The sequence below is a fragment of the Terrapene carolina genome, unplaced genomic scaffold, assembly GCF_002925995.2.
Source record: "Terrapene carolina triunguis isolate 2854851 unplaced genomic scaffold, T_m_triunguis-2.0 Scaffold96, whole genome shotgun sequence".
Lineage (NCBI taxonomy): Eukaryota > Metazoa > Chordata > Testudines > Emydidae > Terrapene > Terrapene triunguis.
This window is the reverse complement of record NW_020664447.1, coordinates 30596286-30617207: the sequence shown is the minus strand read 5'-3', so window position 1 is coordinate 30617207 and position 20922 is coordinate 30596286. Positions and strand designations below refer to the sequence as shown.

At 48.1% G+C, this 20922-nt stretch overlaps 1 protein-coding gene across 1 annotated transcript in view; it reads left to right on the top strand.

Moving 5' to 3' along the window:
• The window catches only part of CKAP5 (cytoskeleton associated protein 5), a 103475-nt gene that overhangs the window by 48977 nt on the left and 33576 nt on the right, over positions 1-20922 (top strand). The window contains exons 15-20 of the mRNA XM_029911530.1: positions 226-336; positions 1408-1500; positions 8907-9092; positions 9347-9441; positions 13670-13727; positions 13814-13939. Coding sequence (XP_029767390.1) covers positions 226-336; positions 1408-1500; positions 8907-9092; positions 9347-9441; positions 13670-13727; positions 13814-13939 — 669 coding nt within the window. The remainder of the gene's footprint in view (positions 1-225; positions 337-1407; positions 1501-8906; positions 9093-9346; positions 9442-13669; positions 13728-13813; positions 13940-20922) is intronic.

Below are 20922 nucleotides of genomic sequence, written 5' to 3'. Positions count from 1 at the left end.
TTTCACAAGGCCTATAAGCTGTAATCCACATTAGTCATCTCAACTAACGAAAATATTGTTCCTCCTCTCGATCTCCCGTGTGGATCTACTAATTGGTCTCCTACATTGCAAGTTCCTTGAGGCATGGTTATCTCTATGCCCTCCTGCACTTTAATAATCAGATTACTGACTGGTATACAAGAGAGCATGCAGTAAGGTGTTAACCTTGTTGTATTCTGTCTGCAGATAGAAGTGTGTGAAGAGAGAGCTTCAGCTGTCCTCCCAGCCTCTTGCATACAGCAGTTAGATAGTGGTAATTGGAAGGAGAGACTTGCCTGCATGGAGGAGTTTCAGAAGGTAAGTATTGTGCAACAGATAGTAAGAGGATGATTTTTTTTAGAAGGAAGCATGAAAAACTGGAATTAATGACTTTCTGCTGCCATTTAGTCTCAACCTGTTACTCTGACTACTGCAAATGTCTACCAAAATCCCTGCTGGCTCCACACTAGGCAGCAATTAAAATACAAAATGCTGGCTGGCAAACTTCTAGTTTCAAATGCCAGCTGATTGCATCCTATTACATCAGCCTTTACAGCTGGGAATATGAGGGATCTCCATTGTCTCCCCTGGAAGGACACAAACTAAGCATTATGAGTTACAGACACTGCTCTATTTAGTGTGGAGCTGGCTTTCTTCCCTAAAGCATCTCTACCATGTGATGCTTTTGGCCTGAGTCTTACTTTAAAAGGCAGCTACTGCACATCTGCAAATATTTCGTATCCTATTGCAACTGCTATTGAGCTTCAGTATTTGGCATAAAAACAGGCTTAAGTGTAGTGGCATATCCCTTTTACCACAAAGGGCTGCACTTCATAGTCCGATGGGGTCTGGAGCAGCATCTAGTCTCTAAGCAATCATTAAGCATTCACATTTTCACTAGGATGCAACTTCCCCTCTTGGAATGGATTAAAGAGCAGCTTTAAAAGCTACAAAGTAGACTCTTAAGTCCAAGATGTCTAGACTCCATCCTTATGAGGAGTTGTCTGGTGCAACCTCTGTTGAAACGGTACTGGGTATGTGATGCAGCTCTCAATAGTTACTGGGTTTTTTTTTTTTAGAGGATGCTGTTATTTGTCCAAGACAATATTGCCATTTAAAAAAACTTGTTGGGCATGGCTGCTCATATGTTTGGAGTGTTGTATGGGCGCACGTTAAATAAAACGAAGGAAATAAATACAAATGCATTAAAAAGAGCTCTTGTCTAAAGGACATAACAGCTCATAGGCCCCCCTTGGTGTAAAATGAAATCCAGACTAGTCCTGTTATCTTGCAGAGAAGCCTAAATTGCAAATCTCACTCCCAATAGTTTCCTTGGATTTTATTTTGCATGTTTTGGACCTAATGGTTAATTTGATTTTGACCCTTTAGGCCGTAGAACTGATGGAGAGAAGTGAAATGCCTTGCCAAGCTCTGGTGAGGATGCTGGCCAAGAAACCTGGGTGGAAGGAAACCAACTTTCAGGTAGACCACTATCTTTTCCTATATATAATTGATTGCAGTCTCTTGCTACAACAATAGTCTGTTACTCCATTGTACACCCTCTTACCTGCTAAAAGAAATGCAGATCTTAGGCTATAAAAACGCAACTGCTGGTGGCCGGTTACTTCATTGCTTAGTCAATAAATACAAACTGAGCATGTCAGTTTCTGCTTTAGGATTCTTAGTGGGGCACTTCATTCCAAGTCACTTGTTTTTCTTCATGCCTTTGTAATAGGGGAACAATCTAAAGGAATTCATATTTAGAGACCACCTTTAAAGAAATACTGTTAGCTTCATTTAGGCCTGAACTTGGGCTTTTGTAGAAAATATTTTTGATACCCAATATAAATTTTCAGTTGATTTCAGTTAAAATGTTCTGGGGATTTTAACATAGCTATAGCATAATGCTCCTATATCAGATAAAACAGTGGTTGAGGGCGCAAGAGTTTTTGGTGTAAGCAGTGATAGAAGCACTTCAGTTTTAAAAGCAGTTCTAGAAGTCCTTTTGTCCATCCATTCTTGGGTAAAATATGAACAGCTGTATTTTTGTGGCTTTGTCAGCAAGAGAAGAAAATTGAGTTCTTCTTCGAGTGCTTGTTCATGTCCATTTCATATTAGGTGTGTATGCTTGCCACATGCACCGGTGCCAGAAGTTTTTTCCCTCAGCAGTATCCGTGGGGGACCGGCTCTGGTGCCCTCTGGAGCGGCACCCGCATGGCACGTTATAAGGGGCGCCACCAGCTCTCCCCACCCTCAGTTCCTTCTTGCTGCCAATGACAGTGCTGGAACGTCTGTTGCTTCAGCTAGCATTGATTCCTTCTCTGTTCTTGCAAACTTTGAAATTCTGTAAAATAGTTATACATAGTAGTTTGCTTAGTTACCCTTAGTAGTAGTTCTCAAACTTTGTTAGTCCCGAACGGGACCCGGTCGGGGCATGCCCCAGTCCCCAGGCTTTAAGCCTTGCAATGGCTGCAAACGGCCTATGCCCGTCAGCAATCCACACACCAGCTGCCTAAGGTGCTTAAGTGAGGGGCATGTAAGTGACAAGTGCCATATCTGCAAGTCCTTCAAACCTAGGACGAAGAAGGAGCTCAATATATCTAAGTGTGTTCCTAATGGAGTCGGCACTCACTCCGGCACTGGCGCAGTGGTCCAACTCTGCACCGAGCACTGTGGCCTCTGTGCGCAGGGCTCCCCTGGCGCTGTCCACGAGCCAGCACCGGTCTCCCTCCATGGCTCCGGTCAAGAAGCCAAAAAAGACTGAGGAGAAGCTCTCCTACCTCCTAGAAAGGAGAGGCTGGGGGTGAGCCAAGACCCATGTCGGGCAGCTCAACATCCCCCTTGGGAAGTTGGGCCCCAGCTCAAGTCGAGTGGTGCAGCCCATCCTATGTCTTGACTGTGACTCCGGATAGTAGTGTGGCCCTGGCCAGCTTCAGGTGACGTCGACGCCCAAAGCCCTTCAAGCAGCTCAAGAGATTCTGATGCTCCCGGCGCTGCCCTTCACCAGCTCCTGCGGTACCCCAGTCTTGGGGAAAACCTTTGGGATCTATGCATGTATCCCCACCTCAGCATTCCCCATCGAGAGGGACGTCCCTCCAGTGTTCACCTACCCACAGCTGTCCTGCCTCAGGACGGGAGAGGCAGGCTCAGCGGAGCCCTCTTCGGTCACCGCACTGGGGGCACTGATTGAGAGACTCAAGGCGTACCTCGCTGGTAGATTGGCACAGACCCTCTAAGGCACGCATCACCTGGCACGTGCTCCAGGACCAGCTCCAACCATCTTCAAGGGCCCAGAGCCAATCCCAGGACTGATCGGGTACCGGAGATCGCCGGGCCATCATCTGTCTCCAAAAGGAAGGTCGCCCTACTCAGGATGATCCTCCCGGCAACTGGCTTGTAGTAGCTCCTGGTCTCATTCGACATCCCAGTACCGGTCGAGTAGTGTGAGGCAGGGATCGCTGGGTAGTCGACGCAGATCCTCTGAATGTTGTCAGTCCCCGAGAGCCCTACCAAGACAGTCTCGCTTGGACAGGTCAGCTTCGGGATGCAGCAACTGGCACCAGTCAGACAAGAGCCACTGCTCAGCCCAATCCTGGTCGCCCGGGACCAACCGCTTCATTGGTAGCTCCAGCTGGGAACGAGGTTCCCTGATTGCGGGACAAGCCCCGGTACCGATGGTGCCAACTACATTATCAGCACCAAAACCTGTCCCATTGCCCCAAGTGCAGTGTCCGGCGCCATGGTATCTGTGGAACCCTTGGGGGCTCACCCAGCCTTTCCAGGCTGCTTACTCTGTGTCGGGAGCCTCGGAGAGGCCAGCGGCCTCAGTATCCCATCCCCCTCTGGTGCTGGAGACTTCAGGGGGTAAGACCCCGCCGGTCCAGGAGGACCCAGGGGAGCAAGTTGCTGGGCCACCAATGGACATGGGGGTTCCCGTGGCACTGGCGTCAGCATTGTCTGGCGACAACGAGGACATCATGGGACCCCCCTCGCCCAGTTCCTCAGGATGATGCCAAGGCGCATCAGGAACTTCTGAAGAGGATTGCTTCTAACCTGGGGCTTCAGGCGGAGGATCTGGAAGAGCCCTTGGACTCTGATGTTATCGGCTCCTGCCCGGGTGGCTCTACCCCTTCATAAAGGGGTTTCTAAGATCACTAATGCCCTGTGGCAGACCCCCTCTTCCCTGACCCCTATCTCTAAAAGAGCCGAATGCAAGTAGTTTGTGACAAAGGGCATGAGTACTTGTACTCCCACCCAGCCCCCAATTCCCTTGTGGTCGAGGCGGTTAACCACAAGGAGAGGCAGGGACAACCTGGGCCCACCCCCAAAAATAAAGTCTCAAGGAGGCTGGATCTTTTCGGATGAAAGGTTTATTCATCTTCCAGCCTTCAGTTGAGAGTGGCCAATTTCCAAGCCCTCCTTGGCTGATATGATTTCAATATGTGGCAAGCCATGGCCAAGTTCGAAGGGTCGCTCCCAAAGGCTTCCAAGAAGGAGTTCTGAGCGATCCTCAATGAGGGCACGACCGCGGCCAGAATGGCCCTCCAGGCGGCGTCAGATGCTGCTGCCCACGCCATGGTTTCCGCTATCTCCATGCGGTGAGCCTCTTGGCTGCTCCTCTCTGGATGCCCACCAGAGCCCAGCAGTCAATGCGGAACTTGCCCTTCAATGGCCAGGCCCTATTAGCGGAGCAGACAGACAGCAAATTGCATGGCCTCAAGGACTCCCACACCACCCTAAAAACGTTGGGTTTGTACGCCCCAGCCCCGGCGCATAAGCAGTTCAAACCACAGCAGTCGCAGGGCCAGGGGAGTCAGACTTGGCAGGACCAGCCCCCATAAATGAGCCAAGGGTTACAAGCGCCGCCTGAGCCACCCGCCTCTACCCTCTGCCCAGTCAGGCTCGACCTTTAAAGCAGGGGGCCAAACGGTCGTTTTGAGGGTGTGCCTGAGGGCTACCTACCAGATTATTTACTGGATCCATCCTTCCCTGTGTTCTCCAACTGCCTTTCCCTCTTCCTGCCTGCCTGGATGGCTATAACCTCTGACCAGTGGGTCCTCAGTACAGGGGAACTGGGTTATATCCTACAGTTCCTTTCTACCCCCCCGCCCCCTTTCTCCCACCTTTCCCGTCCCTCTTCAGGGACCCCTCTCATGAGCGTCTCCGCACGCAGGAGGTAAAGGGATTACTACCACTAGGTGCTGTGGAAGAAGTTCCTCGTGAGTACATGAACAAGGGGTTCTATTCCTGGTACTTTTAATCCCAAAGGCCAAGTGCGGTCTACGGCCCATCCTGGACCTGTGAGACCTGAACAAGTACTTAAAGAAATTAAAGTTCTGCATGGTTTTCCTGGCTTCCATTATCCCCTCCCTGGATCCGGGAGACTGGTATGCTGCCCTTGACTTGGACTCATACTTCCACATAGCTATCTTTCAAGGACACAGACACTTCCTCCAGTTTACAGTGCGGGGCCCCCACCACTACCGGTTTACAGTCCTCCTGTTCGGCCTGGTGATAGCACAGAAAGTGTTTACCAAGTGCATGTCGGTGGTAGTGGCTTACTTCAGGCACTGGGGTATTCAGAGCTACCCATACCTTAACGACTGGCTCGTTAAGGGCAGCTCTAGGTTTCAAGTACAAAGGGATGTTGCAGTGCTTCAGGCCACGTGCTGCTCTCTGGGCCTGCTGGGAAATGACAAAGTTGATGTTGGTGCTGAGAATAGAGTTCAGCCAGGGCGTTCCTGCTGCTGGAAAGTGTCCAGATGTTGCCGAACATCATTGCGGAAGTCTCCATGTTCCCTCTGACTATAGCCAGGGTCTGTCTGTCTGCTTCCTGTGTCACATGGCAGCATGCACTTACGTGGTCTACTATGCCAGGCTCCGGATGCGGCCCCTGCAACAATGGCTAGGGACGGTCTATTCCCAGTCCAGAGACCCCCCTGGAAAAGATCGTTACCATTCCCCAGGCAATGCGATACCTCGCTGCAATGGTGGACCATCCGCAAGACCGTCCTGGAGAGGGGTCTGTTCGGCAACCCCCCTCACTCCATCAAGTTGGTGTTGAATGCCTCGGACCTTGGCTGCGGTGTGGATCTCTGCTACCTCCATACACAGGGGATGTGGTCCCCAGAGGAGGCAAAGTTGCACATAAACGTCAAAGAGCTCCTAGCAGTTCTGACGGACAACACAGCCGCTATGTTCTACATCAACAGCAAGGGGGAAGCGAGCTCATAGACTTTGTCAAGAGGCACTCCGTCTACGGGACTTCTGCATCAGCCATGAAATCCACCTGGAAGCTTGTCACCTTCCTGGTGTCAAGAATACGCTGGTGGACCAGCTCAGCAGGGACTTCTCTCATCATGAGTGGTCGCTCCATCCAGCCTGCATGATCTTCCAAAGGTGGGGAACTCCCCAAGTGGCCTGTTTGCTACCAGACAGAACATGAAATGCCCCTGGTTTTGCTCTTGGCAAGGTCTGAGCAAGGGCTCCCTTTCCGATGCCTCCCTGTCATGGTCAGGGAGCCTGATGTGCACATTCCCTCAGATTCTACTAATTGGCAGGGTCCTGGCAAAGATTGAGAGACAAAGCACAGGTTATCATGATCGCCCTGGCATGGCCTCGCCAACATTGGTTCGGCATGCTCATGAGCTTGTCAGCACCCACTCCCTGGCCCCTGCCCAACCTCCCGGACCTGCTGCAACAGGACCATGGCCAGCTCCTACACCCCAACCTCGAGTCCCTTCATCTCTCAGTGTGGATGCTGCATGGCTGAACCCGGAGGAACAGACTTGTTCGGAAGGAATCCAACAGGTCCTCCTGGGGAGTAGGAAGCCCTCAACCAGGCTGACTTACCTCGCCAAGTGGACGGGGTTTTTCCGCTGGGCGTCTGAGCGTGGCATCTCTCCCTCAGGTTCTTCCATACAGGCTGTCCTGGACTACCTGCTCATTTGAGGAACCAGGGCCTGGCATTCTCTTCCATTAGAGTGCATCTAGCGGCCATCTCCGCTTTTCACTCACCGATCCAAGGACAAATGGTGTTTTCCCATGGCATAACTGTCAGATTCTTGAGAGGGCTCGAGAGACTCTTCCCGCAGGTACGGACGCCTGTCCCGCAGTGGGATCTTAACTTGGTTCTCTCTAGGCTCATGGCCCACCCTTTGAGCTGCTGGGTTCCTGCTCCCTTTCCCACCTGTCATGGAAGGTCGCGTTTCTGGTGGTGGTGACGTCTGCAAGACGGGTCTCTGAAATTTAAGCCTTGACCTTAGAATCTCCGAACACGGTCTTCTACAAAGATAAAGTTCAGTTACGGCCCTACCCGGCCTTCCTGCTTAAGGTGGTCTCCACCTTCCATATCAATCAGGACATCTTCCTCCCGGTGTTCTGTCCCAAACTGCACCAGACCAGTGAGGAGAGGCATCTTCATGCCCTGGACATCTGGAGGGCTTTGGCTTTCTACTTAGAACGGACCAAGCCTTTCTGAAAATTGACTCAACTCTTCATCGCTATAGCGGATAAGATGAAGGGTCACCCAGTGTCCTCGCAGAGGATTTTCAATTGGATTACCTTGCGCATAAGGACCTGTTACGACCTGGTGGGGGTTCCACCGCCACTGGTTGTCAGAGCCCACTCGACGAGAGCGCAGGCATCTTCAGCTGCCTTCCTGATATACATCCCTGTCCAGGACATCTGTAGAGCTGCAATGTGGTCCTCTGTTCACATGTTTACCGCTCATTATGCCATCACTCAGCAGGCCAGGCACGATGCTGGGTTCGGCGGAGTTGTGTTGCAATCTACACGACCATGAACTCCTATTCGTAACTGGTGTTCTTTGAGATGTGTTGCTCATGTCCATTCCACAACCCACCCTTCTTTCCCCATGGTCAGAGTTTCCGGCAAGAGGGAACTGAGGGTGGGGGGAGCCGGCAATGCCCCTTGTACCATGGCATGTGAGCACCGCTCCAGAGGGTGCCAGAGCCGGTCCCCTATGGATATTGCTGAGGGGAAAACTTCGGCACTGGTGCATGTGGCGAGCACATATACTTAATATGGAATGGACATGCGCAACATCTCGAACACCAGTTACGGAAAAGGTAACTGTCTTTTCCTCCTGTATAACAATGAGGAGATGATCCATGTAACTTGAAAATATTGCTTGAAGGATGTATGTGGATTTTAAGTAGTGGTGTTCCATGAAAAGAAGCCTGTAGAACACTCTAGGAAATCCCAACACTTCTGTTTGATCTGTATTTTCTCATCTCTAAGATCAGCTTTGAAGTTTGAATATCAGTTTTAATGATGGAGCACCTTTCTTCACAACACTGGCATGGCTAAATTTTAAAGCATTTAACAGTGAAACTCAGAACTTGCAGTAAATTATTCTTTCTTATAAATTTGAATAAGACGTGCCAGTCCAGTAGGTAGGGCACCAGACTGGAAGTCAGCAGACATGATGCTGCTATTGACTTGTGGTATGACTGCAGGTAAGTTACAGCCTCTCTGTACATTTCTATCTGTATCCTTCTTTGTAAAGCACTTTTAAATATATTGATGAAAATTGTTAATAACTTGTTCCAGAAAGTGAATCTGACTGTCTTCCTGTCCAAGCTAAGTGATTTACAAAATCTTAATATGGTGGGTTGTAAGATTTTAAAACACTTCCAGTGTTACTGTGAGATGTTGCTCTAGTAGTTACTAGTGTCCTGCTAGTTATTACTCCATAGTATCTGTAAACCTATTCTTTATTCTATTTCTACTGGGGTCTTCTGAGATTTTGTTTGACAGGACTTCAGGCTAATCTGAGCTGCATTATGGTCCAGGGTAGAGCATATAGCAGCACACAAGTCTATTTACTTTCCTAGTATTATGGCTATCCTGTTTGTCCCTCCCAGGTAATGCAAATGAAGCTTCATATAGTTGCCCTGATTGCTCAGAAGGGGAACTTTTCCAAAACATCAGCCCAAATTGTGCTGGATGGTCTCGTGGACAAGATTGGTGATGTGAAATGTGGGAGTAACGCAAAAGAAGCAATGACAGCAATAGCAGAAGCATGTCTGTTGCCATGGACTGCTGAACAGGTCAGTGAGGAATGAATGGAGATTACCTCTGGCTGTCTAGTGTAGCTCATAACTGTCTCTTCTTCAGATATATACCTTATTGCAACCACTCTCTCCTTACAGTAGAGCATTAATTCTGTTGTGCATATATCCCTATCCATCTCGGTTTAACAGCACTGCAAAGTCTTAGCAGGTGCCAGCACTCTTCTGTTATGAGGGTGTTCCATCTGATCCACCAGTGACAATAAAGATTTCAATTTTCCTTTCTATTCCAGGTTATGTCCATGGCTTTCTCTCAAAAGAATCCTAAAAACCAGTCGGAAACCCTGAACTGGCTTTCGAATGCAATTAAAGAGTTTGGCTTTTCTGGGTAAGTCTTAGGATAAGGTATTGAATAGGAAAATTGGGATGCAAGTTTTCATTGTAGGAAAAACTGAGATTCTGCTTCTCCACAGAACGCAGTGTGGATCTATACTGTTCTTTGAAAGACTGCTGAGACAAATGCATCAAGCCTTTGTTCCCAGAGTTCTCAGACATTAGCATTTAACTATGAGCTTCAAAAAGCTATTCAGTCATATAGACGTCTTGGTGGGTCAGGTTAAATGTTTAATATATCCTTATAGTAAAAATAAGGAAGTCCATGGGTGAATACTGATTAGTTTCTTCGAGTAGTGTTCCTATGGATGCTCCACTGTAGGTGTCTGCCACTCTGCACTGCTGATTAGAGAACTTTGGTAGCGGTGACTGTTGGGCCCACATGTGCACTGTCTTTCCTCTGCAAGACTTCTACACCTCTACCTTGATATAACGCTGTCCTCGGGAGCCAAAAAAACTTACCGTGTAATGGGTGAAACCGCGTTATCGAACTTGCTTTGATCCACCGGAGTGCGCAGCCCCGCCCCCCCGGAGCATTGCTTTACCACGTTATATCCAAATTCGTGTTATATCAGGTCACGTTATATCGGGGTAGAGGTGTACTTCCATGTAGCCATCCACCAAACCCACAGAAAGTGCCTGTGTTTCCTAGTGGATCATATCACTATCAGTAAAAGGTACTGCCACTTCTACAGAAGGTTTTAATGAAATGCCTCAAGGTGGTAGCAACTGATCTGAGGAGACAAGACATTCGTATCTACCCCTGCTTGGATGACTGGTTGCTCTGAGGTGAAACACTGGATCGATAAGAAGGTCCTAGTACCAGATTGTCACTACTCAACTGGCTTGGTTGTTGGAACTCACAAACATGACAAAACATCCCCCTCCATGACAGACACTAACTACAGATGTGTCAGGAACAGGTTGTGGAGCTCATCTGAACCATCTGCAGATCCAAGGAACTTGGTTCCCAGATGATGTGGGGCTACATACAAATGTGCTACAACTCCGAGCCATCAGATTGGCCTGTATAGGACAGGTATAGCACCATACAGATCTGCAGTATTTACCCGATAGCTTCAAGGTTAACGCCTTGATCATAGCTGACTGGACCTCTCAGTGTGATCGACTCCTGATCAACTAGTCCTCCAAATATGAGAATACAGAGATTCCCCCATCGACTGAGGCTAGCTGTTACTACCGAAAAGTCCTTTATAAACACCCTCTGAGTTATGGAGAGTCTGAAGGGAAGAAGTCATTGATTGTGATCTGTTCCTATTACAAAGCACGGGAAGCGCTTGTGTGATGGGTGGATAGCTACTTGAAAGTAGACATCCTGTATGTAAAGGGCAACAAAGGGCGTTAACCTTGTTCCAATCACTAAGACTTCTCATCAATCACACAAAATGTATACCAGCTCCAATACAAAAGATAAACTTTGTAAGCCATTTTGGACTCAACAACGGCAAGAGCCTATTTATAGAGGGAGAGAGTCTTCCACCTTCTTGGGCCTAATCTGAGCACTGCAGTTCAGCCCACAAACTACTGAGAGAGCTTGCCTCTTCAGCTCTTTGGGTCATACGTCTGTCGCTATGTTCATGACTTTTTATGCAAGACTACACCTCGTATGTTTTCAGTCATGGTTAAGAACAAAATATAACCCAAATCAGACACAACCCCTTCAAATGGGTGTCAGTGCCCTGTTGTCTAGCATTACTCTGACCAAGTGACCTTGTATATTGTGGAATAAGTACTGGAAAGCTTATCAAACTGCCCCCCTCCGGTGCTCCAGCTGGGGAGCAGGGTCGGGGCCACTCCACACGGCTCCCAGAAGCAGCCACACAGCCCTGCTCTGGCACGCCAGCCAGGGCACAGGGTCGAGGGCTGCTCTATACAGCTCCTGGAAGCCACGGCATGGCCCCGCTCCAGCTGGGGAGCGGGGTTTGGGGCCACTCCACACGGCTCCCAGAAGCAGTGGCATGATCCCGCTCCGGCGCTCCAGAGAGAGCCGCAGGGGCGGTGCCTGCAGACGGGGCAGCGTGCAGAGCCGCCTGGCCGTGCCTCCACGCCGGAGAAGGGACATGCCGCTGCTTCCGGGAGCTGCCTGAGGTAAGCGCCGCCCGGAGCCTTTCCCCACGCCCCAACCCTGACCCCCCCCCCCCTCCAAACTCCTTGATCCCAGACCAGAGCACTCTCCTGCACCCCAAACCCCTCATCCCCAGCCCCACCCCAGAGCCTGCACTCCAGCCCTCATCCCCCTTCTGCCCTCTGAACCCCTCGGTCCCAGACCAGACGCCTCATCCCCAGCTCCACCCCAGAGCCCGCCCCCACCCCCCAATTCCCTGCCTCAGCCCGGACCCCCAACTAGAGCCAACCAATCTTTATGTGCAGAGTTGCTAAGACTCTGGAACTGGTGTTTTTCCCAGTGAATAAGCATATCAGCAATCTGTCTACCAGTCCTTCAGAATACAGTTGCAAATTCCCTGAGCAGATGCTTTTGGCAAGATCACGAATGGGATCTGAATGACTGTCTTTTTCAGTATGTGCCAGACCCGGGGTCTGCCATGAGTAGATCTCTTCGCCACCCCGAACAACTCCAAATGTCACCTGTTTTTGCTCCAAGGGAGGTTACAGCTTCAGTTTTCTTGGAGATGCTCTGATACTTCCATGGCCTCAGGCCCTGCTTTATGCTTATCCACTGAACCACTATATACCACCTTTTATAGGGACACTGTTGTACTATGCCCTCATTCATGTTTTCTTCCTAAGGTCTTATCAGCATATCCTATTAACCAAGAGATTTGTCTTCCTGTATTCAACTCAAAATCTCATTCCTCTAGAGAAGAATCAAGCCTTCATTCACTGGATGTTAGACCTTGTCTTCTATTTAGACAGAACTAAATCCTATAGTGTCTCTCCAAGGGTATTTGTATCATTTGCAGAAAGAATGAAGGGCCAACTTATTTCTAAGCAGAGATTATTTAAGTGGGTTTTGGGTTGTATTTTTACCTGTTATGAAAGAACTGAGGTACAGCCTCTCAACAGACTGACAGCACATTCCATTAGAGCTCAGTCAAAGTCTGTGGCTCTACTAAAAGATGTTCCTATAGCAGAAATCTGCAGGTGACTTTGGACTTCTAGTCATACCTTTGCCAAGCATTATGCCATCTTACCTGCTTCCAGAGATGGCACTGTCTTTGGTGATGCAGTTCTTTACACAATTCTTGACCTACCTCCCCAGCACTCACCTTCTCTTTAAATTACTGCTTGAGAGTCTCCTATGGTGGAGCATCCATGGGGGGCATATACTTGGAGGGGAAGTTACTTACAGAAACTAGAATTCTTAATGTTTTTGTTCCTATGGGTGCTCCACCTCCCACCTTCCTTTCCTTCTGCTGTGAAGTCTCTGGCTTCATGGCTGTGAAGGAACTGAGCGGCAACAAGCCTGCTCCTGCCTATATCCCCTCGTTTGGAAAACGAGGTGCTATTCTGCGCAGGCCTGTGAGCACTACTTTACAGTCTCTGATCAAGAGTGTACAAGCATATGCACATCCTACAGTGGAGCACCTGTATGGACAAAAAGATGTTGAACTCACATTACTGTAAGGTAAGTACTTCTCCTTTACCTACACTGGCTGTGGTTCTTCCATATGTTGTCAGTGTGGAGCCCATGTCCCCACTTTTCAGAGTCCTTCGCTACCATGAGCTTCAAATTCTGAAGGAACTTAAGGGGGGGGAGGTCACAGCCACTCTGTCCTTTATGCTCTCACACAGGATCACACGGAGGTCCATGGACCGTTGCTATTCAAAAAATGTAGTCTTCTGTATATGGGGAATGTGTGCACCTACAGTGGAATCCATACTGAAAACATCTAGAGGAACCATATTGCAATATATGTAACCGGTTTTTATTCATGGACTAGCTTTTTAGGCAATAAAAGGGCTGCCTTATTCTTTATAGTAATCTGGTCTTGGGCAGTATTTCACTGAAAAAGATTATACAACTTTGGAAAGAGCTTTCTGTTAACTCTCACTACCTTTAGGTTTATCTACAAATATAAATGTCTGATGCTTTGGGGAGTTTTGTTGGTAGTTAAATTAACTTTTAACCTGTTAGACTGTATCTTCCATAACTAATTGTAGCTGTCTTGTCTCTGACTGATGCCTCCTGCATGTTGCCCTGTGGGCTATCTTGATTTCATGATATTCATATTCTCTCTTAGGTTGAATGTTAAGGCTTTCATCAGCAATGTAAAGACGGCTCTTGCTGCCACTAACCCAGTGAGTAAATGTAAATTAATTCTGAAACTTCAACACTGTCTGTTTACTTTGAAGTCTATTAAGTGCTTTCTGTTCTATTTTGGCAGGCTGTAAGGACTGCTGCTATTACCTTGTTGGGTGTCATGTATCTCTATGTGGGACCCCCTTTGCGAATGTTCTTTGAGGATGAGAAGCCAGCTCTTCTCTCTCAGATAGATGCAGAATTTGAAAAGGTAAGACCTCTGCAAGCCTTAGTTCTCTTAGTAAATAGCTGGAAGTGCTAACTTCAATATAGTGCCATTTGCACTGGGTTTAGAACGCTAAGTAGGCTGGCTCTTTACTGGTATTTCTGGATGACTGATTAGTAGTGTGCGAGACCACCACACTTTGGAGGGCATGTAGCCACACAAGTGGGGGGTCTTGGCTGTTTTGGCTTTGAATAAGGATTCGCTCTTCAAGTGATGGTCCTTACGTGTAGCCTGCATGTGGGATGCACATGCGCACCATGTGGTTGAGTGCATAATTTCTTGCAGGCAGTGTCTGGCTGTAGCTGTCCTTGTGCTCCCACCCAAGGGAAAAAAGGGTGGTTCAGGCCAACTCCTCTCCAGTTCCTTTTTGTCGCCTCATGATCTGAGTTAGAATCTTTGGTGTCCTCAGCTCCTTTTTTAGTGTCATTCCTTTAAGAATTGTGTATAGTTGGTTTTAGTAGTAGTTATACCACAGTATAGCATAGATAGTTGGGGGGAATTTTTTCCCAGCCCCAGGGATTTTCCTCTGATAAGTCTGGGATTAATGCCAGGATCCCAGGATTCAAAAGCTGTTTTCCTGCCTTTGTTTCTCTTCTGTGAGTGAGGAACATCAATGCTGGCTCTATTGGGTGAGGCTCACATTTCTGCCAAGTACAGCATCTGCTGCTCTTTTTGCTCTTGAGGGCTGGGTACTGTCGTGGAAAGAATCACCCACGCAGTGATTTTAGTTCACAGACTCAGAGCCTGAGGCCTTTATTGCAATACATACCAAACGCGTTGGGGTGCAGCTCGAAAGCTGGCACCCCGAACAGCAGCACGCAGGCTGCTTTTATTCACTAAAACCACAAGCATGATACAATTAATACGTCATTAGTTAAGAAATTAAGAACCAATCATAAGCTGGGCATATAGTGGACACGAGCTCGGGGACAAATCACAAGTTGGGCTTTGGGTGAACACGCGCTCATCACGAGCTGGGGTGTTGGGTTGGGGTCACTCTTCCCTCCTCCCCTCGCCCTCTTTCTTAATGTTTCGAGAAGTGGGTGTAATTGGGCCTGAGGACATTTGGTGGTTTTCCGCAGGGGTGGGCTTAGCCCTAGCTTGGGTACATTTCTTAAGACTTGGTATATGTCATTTTCCGGGGGAATTTGACAAGGGCTAAGGGGGGTTTTCCAGGAGACGCTGAAAGGGAAACTGTTATTGAGCATTTTGCAGATAGCTAGAATTAGAAAAACACTGCAAACAATAGCAGCAAGGATGATTAATTCCCTGCAAAGCAGTTTCTTAATATCCAGCAACTTGCAGTTATTATATTTCTAAAGCCTTGCGGTTTTATGTTTTTCTTAAGCAGTTTGTCTGTAATTTTCCAACAGACTTCATGATTCTCCTTTCCTCCCTCTCTTCCCCCCCCCCCCCCCTTTCCTTTGTCTGGGCTTTGGCAGAGAGTTGAATAGAGCAGTTTGGTTCAGGCTTTTAGGCCTTCTCTATTCTGCACATAGGTCATCAGTACAACAGATATCCGCTAGAGGGTGTATGTTGAGACTGGTACTACCAGTACTTTGGCTATCGGAAAGGAGACCCCTCTGCTCTGTTCCTCCACAGTACTGAGACTCAGAAAATACCTTATGGAGAAGGCAATGAAGTCCCAATCAGATCTAGGCTGGGGGACTACCCCTTTACATCAACCTTTTCAAGTGGGTAGCACCCCTCTGAGCATGAGCTCAGGAATGGAGGCTAAGTCTGTTAAGCATAAGAGAAGGATTCACAAGAGAGTATGGAGCACTCTCATGGACATAAGGACAAGTCTTCTGTCTCCCTATCATAAAAAGAAAGCATCCCTCCACGACCCCCTCAGTCATGAGAGCTAACACGAGCTCTAAGGTCTTAAGCCAGACTAAATCTTCTCAGAAAGAGGAAGGCTCACAAATGTATGGATCCAACAGTTCTGACATTGGCTCTGGTGGTGGAGACATGGGGTTAGCTCCTTGTGCTTTTATCCACTTTGGCAACTGAAGTGGTATCGATAGCTAAACAGCCCCAGAGAGATCAGATACCCATGGTGACCAGCTCCACCAGTGGACTCTCCTTGTACTCTGGAACAGTTAGGGACATATGTCTCCCTGGAAGATGTCTTTGCTCTCCCCTATCGGCATCAACTGCTCCTATCAGGTCCGTCAACATTCCAGGATGTTGTTACGCTGAAGGAGGAGTCTATCACTAGGAGATAGTTGTTCCCCAATTCCACCTGCCAGCTTTGAATTGCAGCCATCGGTCCCACCAGTGACCAGGGATCCGGCCTTCTATTCTGGTGTGTCAGAGACTCCACAGGTGTCTGAGAGATGGCCCCGAACAGAAGCCCTAGGAGGTCAGGGTTCCAACCTTCAACCAGACATGATTGGCCATCGGACAGGTGGTACTCCATGCCATCCTCCTCCAGTGAATCCATCTTACTGGCAATATTAGGAGCCCTACCCTGGACACCCAGGATCAGTGCATTAGTCCTACTTACCATTGTCTGGCCGTATGCAACCAGCTCTGTCTGAGTATTTGGAGGAGGAAGGCGAGCTGGATCTTACGATGACGAGATTGCTCCCAGAACAGTAACTGGTCAGGTGGTCACTCCATATTCTCAGTCTCCACCGGATGACTAAACTATACCAAGAGTTTATGTATAAGGTAGTGGCAGAGCTACAAATCCAGCTGGAAGAAGTTCAAGAGTCTCAGCACAGCTTTCTAGACATTCTGCAGCTCTCCAGTCCCAGTAGAGTGGCCTTCCCTATCAATGAGGACATCATGAACCCAACAAGGGCAGTTTCGTACACCCCTGCTTCTTGTGCTCCCACCCCTAAAAGGGCCAAGTATCGCTACTTTGTCCCATCCAAGGGAGGAGTTCTTGGTGGCCAGGCAGCTACAGAGCAATCCAAGCAACAGCACCCAAAGGCTGCTTCCTCTGATAAGGATACACAAGACTTGACCTTCTGGGAAGAAAGATCTTCTCTTTCACCTTCCTCCAGGTCAGTGTATCTAATTGTCAGGCCCTCTTGGCCAAATATGATTATATCAATTATGCTAGATCTCTAGAGTTTAAGGACAAGGTCCAGGAGGAGGATAGAGCCCGCTTTCAGGCCTTACTGGATGAGGGGAAAATTGGTGGCCAAAACTTCACTTTAAGTCGCGGTGGACGTGGTATGGTTATGGCTGTTGTCATGAGGAGAGACTTGTTGCAATCCTCAGGTTTCCCTAGAAAGGTGCAAGTATGATTGCACAGGAAAACAGATGAGTGTCTCCACCCCCTCAAAGACTTGAGAACAACACTTTATTTGCTGGGCATCTATACCTCTGCTCCCAAGACTAAGCATCATAGACAGGGATATGGGGCAAGACCATCTCTGCCGCCCTTTTATCAACAACATCCTCAGGACTCACCATATAAGAAACAGAGGTGTATAGACCCAGGAACCCAGCCTCTGAAACATCCACTATTTGTAATGTAACCCCCAGGCAAAGAGGTTCTTCTGTTGGGACTGTCGAGACCCGCCTCCCCTTATTGATGCCTTACCCAATTTATCAAAAACTGGAGGGCCCTAACTACAGACAAATTGGTATTCGAGGTTATCCAGGGTGGCTATCTGATAACTTGACAACACCTTCCCTGTTCCTCTTCAGGGGCCACTCACAAGGAGGTTTTAAGACAGGAGGTGAACTCCCTGCCCCTCAAGGGAGCCATAGAAAATGTTACACCTCAACACCACAAGAAGGGGGTCTATTCTCTTTACTTCTTGATCCCCAAGTAAAATGGAGGATGGAGACCAATTTTTGATCTGTCAGTTAAACAAGTTTATCCAAAAACTAAAATTCTGCATGATATCCTTGGCATCAATAATTCCCTTATTGGAGGAGAGCACATGGTTCGCGGCTCTTAACATGGTCTCAAGTTGCAGTGGGAGAGGTTTAGGTTGGATATTAGGAAAAACTTTTTCACTAGGAGGATGGTGAAGCACTGGAATGGGTTACCTAGGGAAGTGGTGGAATCTCCTTCCTTAGCGGTTTTTAAGGTCAAACTTGACAAAGCCCTGGCTGGGATGATTTAGTTGGGGATTGGTCCTGCTTTGAGCAGGGGGTTGGACTAGATGACCTTCTGAGGTCCCTTCCAATCCTGATATTCTATGAGATGCGTTTTTCTTCTAGATATCCATCCAGTCCACAAGTAGTTCCTCAGGTTCCTCTTTGGCCAAGACCATTTCTAATCCAGAGTCTTACCTTTTGGTCTGGCCTCAGCACCCATGGTGTTTACAAAAGTTTTTTCAATAGTAGCTGCTTGGATGAGAAGAGAAGGATTTACAGTCTTCCCATACTTTGACAACTGGCTTTTCACAGGGAACTGCTACGACAAGGTCGACAGAGCAACCCATATTCTGCTCAGCCTTTTACCTTCCTTAGGTGTCGGTGTCAATCATGAAAAATCCATGTTGATCTCCACAAGGTGCATAGACTTTGTACAGGGACATTAGACTCTGCTACAGGAAGAGCATAATCTATCCCTCAAAAGGTTTCAGGCCACGAGCGTTGTCATAGACCAGGTCACTGTCAGATACAGGACATTAGTCAGAACTTGTCTTTCTGTCCTTGGCAACATGGCTTCATGCACACTACACCATTTGCCAAGCCATATCTATGATGCCTACAAGCCTGATTTCTCAGTGTACTCACCAGAGAAGGGCACCATAAATGAAAAGGTCACAATTCTGCCCAGGTATTAGGCTTTCTTGTCTGGCGGACAAAACTGGAGACGGGTTGGGTAGGTAGCCCTTTCCACACACCAAACACCCAAGGCAAACCAATGCCTGCCTGTTAGATTGGGGGGTGTGATCATATGGCACAGGGTCATCTGAAATGCCAAGAAGTGCCAGAATGCACATCAACTTACTAGAACTCAAGGTGGTCTCTTGGGCCTGCAGTGCCTTCCTCCCATTCATCCAATCCAAAGAAGTTTGTATAATGTCACACAATAACAGTATTTTATATAAAGAAGTAAAGGAAAACAAGTTCCTTTCTGTGCATAGAGGCAGTTACCCTCTGGATTTGTTGCATCAAACATCACAACCCTATCAGCAACGCACTTACCAGGGGCACAAAATTCCCTAGCAGACTGCCTGAGCAGACACACATCACAAATGGGAGGTTCAAGATTTGGTTCTCAGTGACATCTTTGCTCAGTGGGGAGTGCCAGCTTGGGACCATTTTGCCTCACAGGTGAACAAGAAGCATCCTTAGTACTGCTCTAGAGCAGCCCTGGGCAAATACTTGTTGGAAGATGCCCTCCTGCTTGTTGTGGAAGGGTTGCCTGGGGAATGCATTCCCTTCAATTCCTTTAATACCACAGTTTAATGGAAGATCTGTTGAGACACAGCCCCAACTGGCCAAGACAGTTCTGATTCACTGATCTGTTGAAGCTATCAGTGCAACCACCCATGAACATCCCCATGTCGCCAGACTTTCTAACGCAGCACTGCGGCAAGGTCACATGTCCCAGTCCAGGACCGCTGCAGCTCAGAGCCTGGCATTTGGATGCAAGTCAGATATAGAACACATTCCTAGAGGGTGCAGTCCATAGTTAACCAAAGTAGGAAAAGGTTCTATAAGAAGCTGTTCAGCTAAATGGAAGCGTTCCTCCGCTTGAGCTCATCAACGCAATTTGTCTCCAGATTCCACCAGAGTCACTGATATGTTAGAGTGGCTACTTATGGATAAGTTTTCGGATCTTGCATTCAGGTCCCTGTGGGTGCATTTAGCAGCCATCCATGCTTTCCATCCTCCAGGGATAACCCTATGATCTTCACACATCCTATCGCAACTGTTTTTTTGCTTTTTGTTTTTAAAGGGGATTCTCTGATCCTCCTCCAGTGGTGAAATTCACACCTCAGTGAGACCTCATTTTTGTTCTATAGTCTCTCACTAAGACTCCCTTTGAGCTGCTGGTCACATGCTCTGCGAACCATCTGTCCATGAAGGTGGCCTTTTTGAATAGCTATGTCAGCCAGAAGAGTCAGTGAACTGGGAGCACTTGTGGCAGGTCCACCATATGCTACCTTCTATAAAGAAAAGGTCTTGCTACTCCCCAACTCCAGATTCATACCCACCGTAGTTTTTCATGTGGGTCAGGTCATCCACTTACCTCTATTCTCCTCCTTCCCCCCTCCCCAAAAAAAAGAAAAACCAAAACTACATGTCTGGGAAGAGGCGAGAAGACTGCATCCTGTGGCTATCCAGAGGGCTTTGTCCTTTTATCTGCAAAGGTTAGGTGTCTTTCTCAGGTTAGGTGTCTTTGTTCTATTTGTTTGCATAGTAGAGCCATCGAGAGGTCAACCTACATTGGTGCAGAGACTTTTGAAATGGATCTCTGGTTATATTACTCTTTGTTACCATCTAGCTGGCATCTTCTCCCTCCTGCTCCCAGAAAGGGTAAAGGCTCATTCCATCAGGGGGCAACCTACGTCAGCTGTATCTCTGAGAGATGTACCCATACTAGAGCTATTTAGGGCAGCTACTTGAAGCTCTCTGCATACCTTCACCAGATGTTACGCTCTGGTACAATTGTGAACTGTCGATACAGCAGGACTAAAGTCAGTTACCACTTCAGTATGCTCGCATCCACCCCGTGTTTGACTACTGCTTGTTAATCTCCCACCTGTGGAATACACAAAGATTATCATTCAAAGAAATGGAGGTTACTCACCTGTAACTGGACTTTCTTTGAGATGTGTGGTCCCTATCTGTGTTCCACTACCTGCCCTCTGTCCCCTCTGCTGCGGATTCGTTACACTGCGGTAAGAATGGAAAACTAGAGAGGCATCAGCCTGCACTGCCCTTGGTTTGGAGCCTGAGGAGAGCTACGGCACGTGTGCAGGCCAATGGACACTGCTTGCAAGAAATTCCAGACTCAGGCATACAGCGCACATGCATATCCC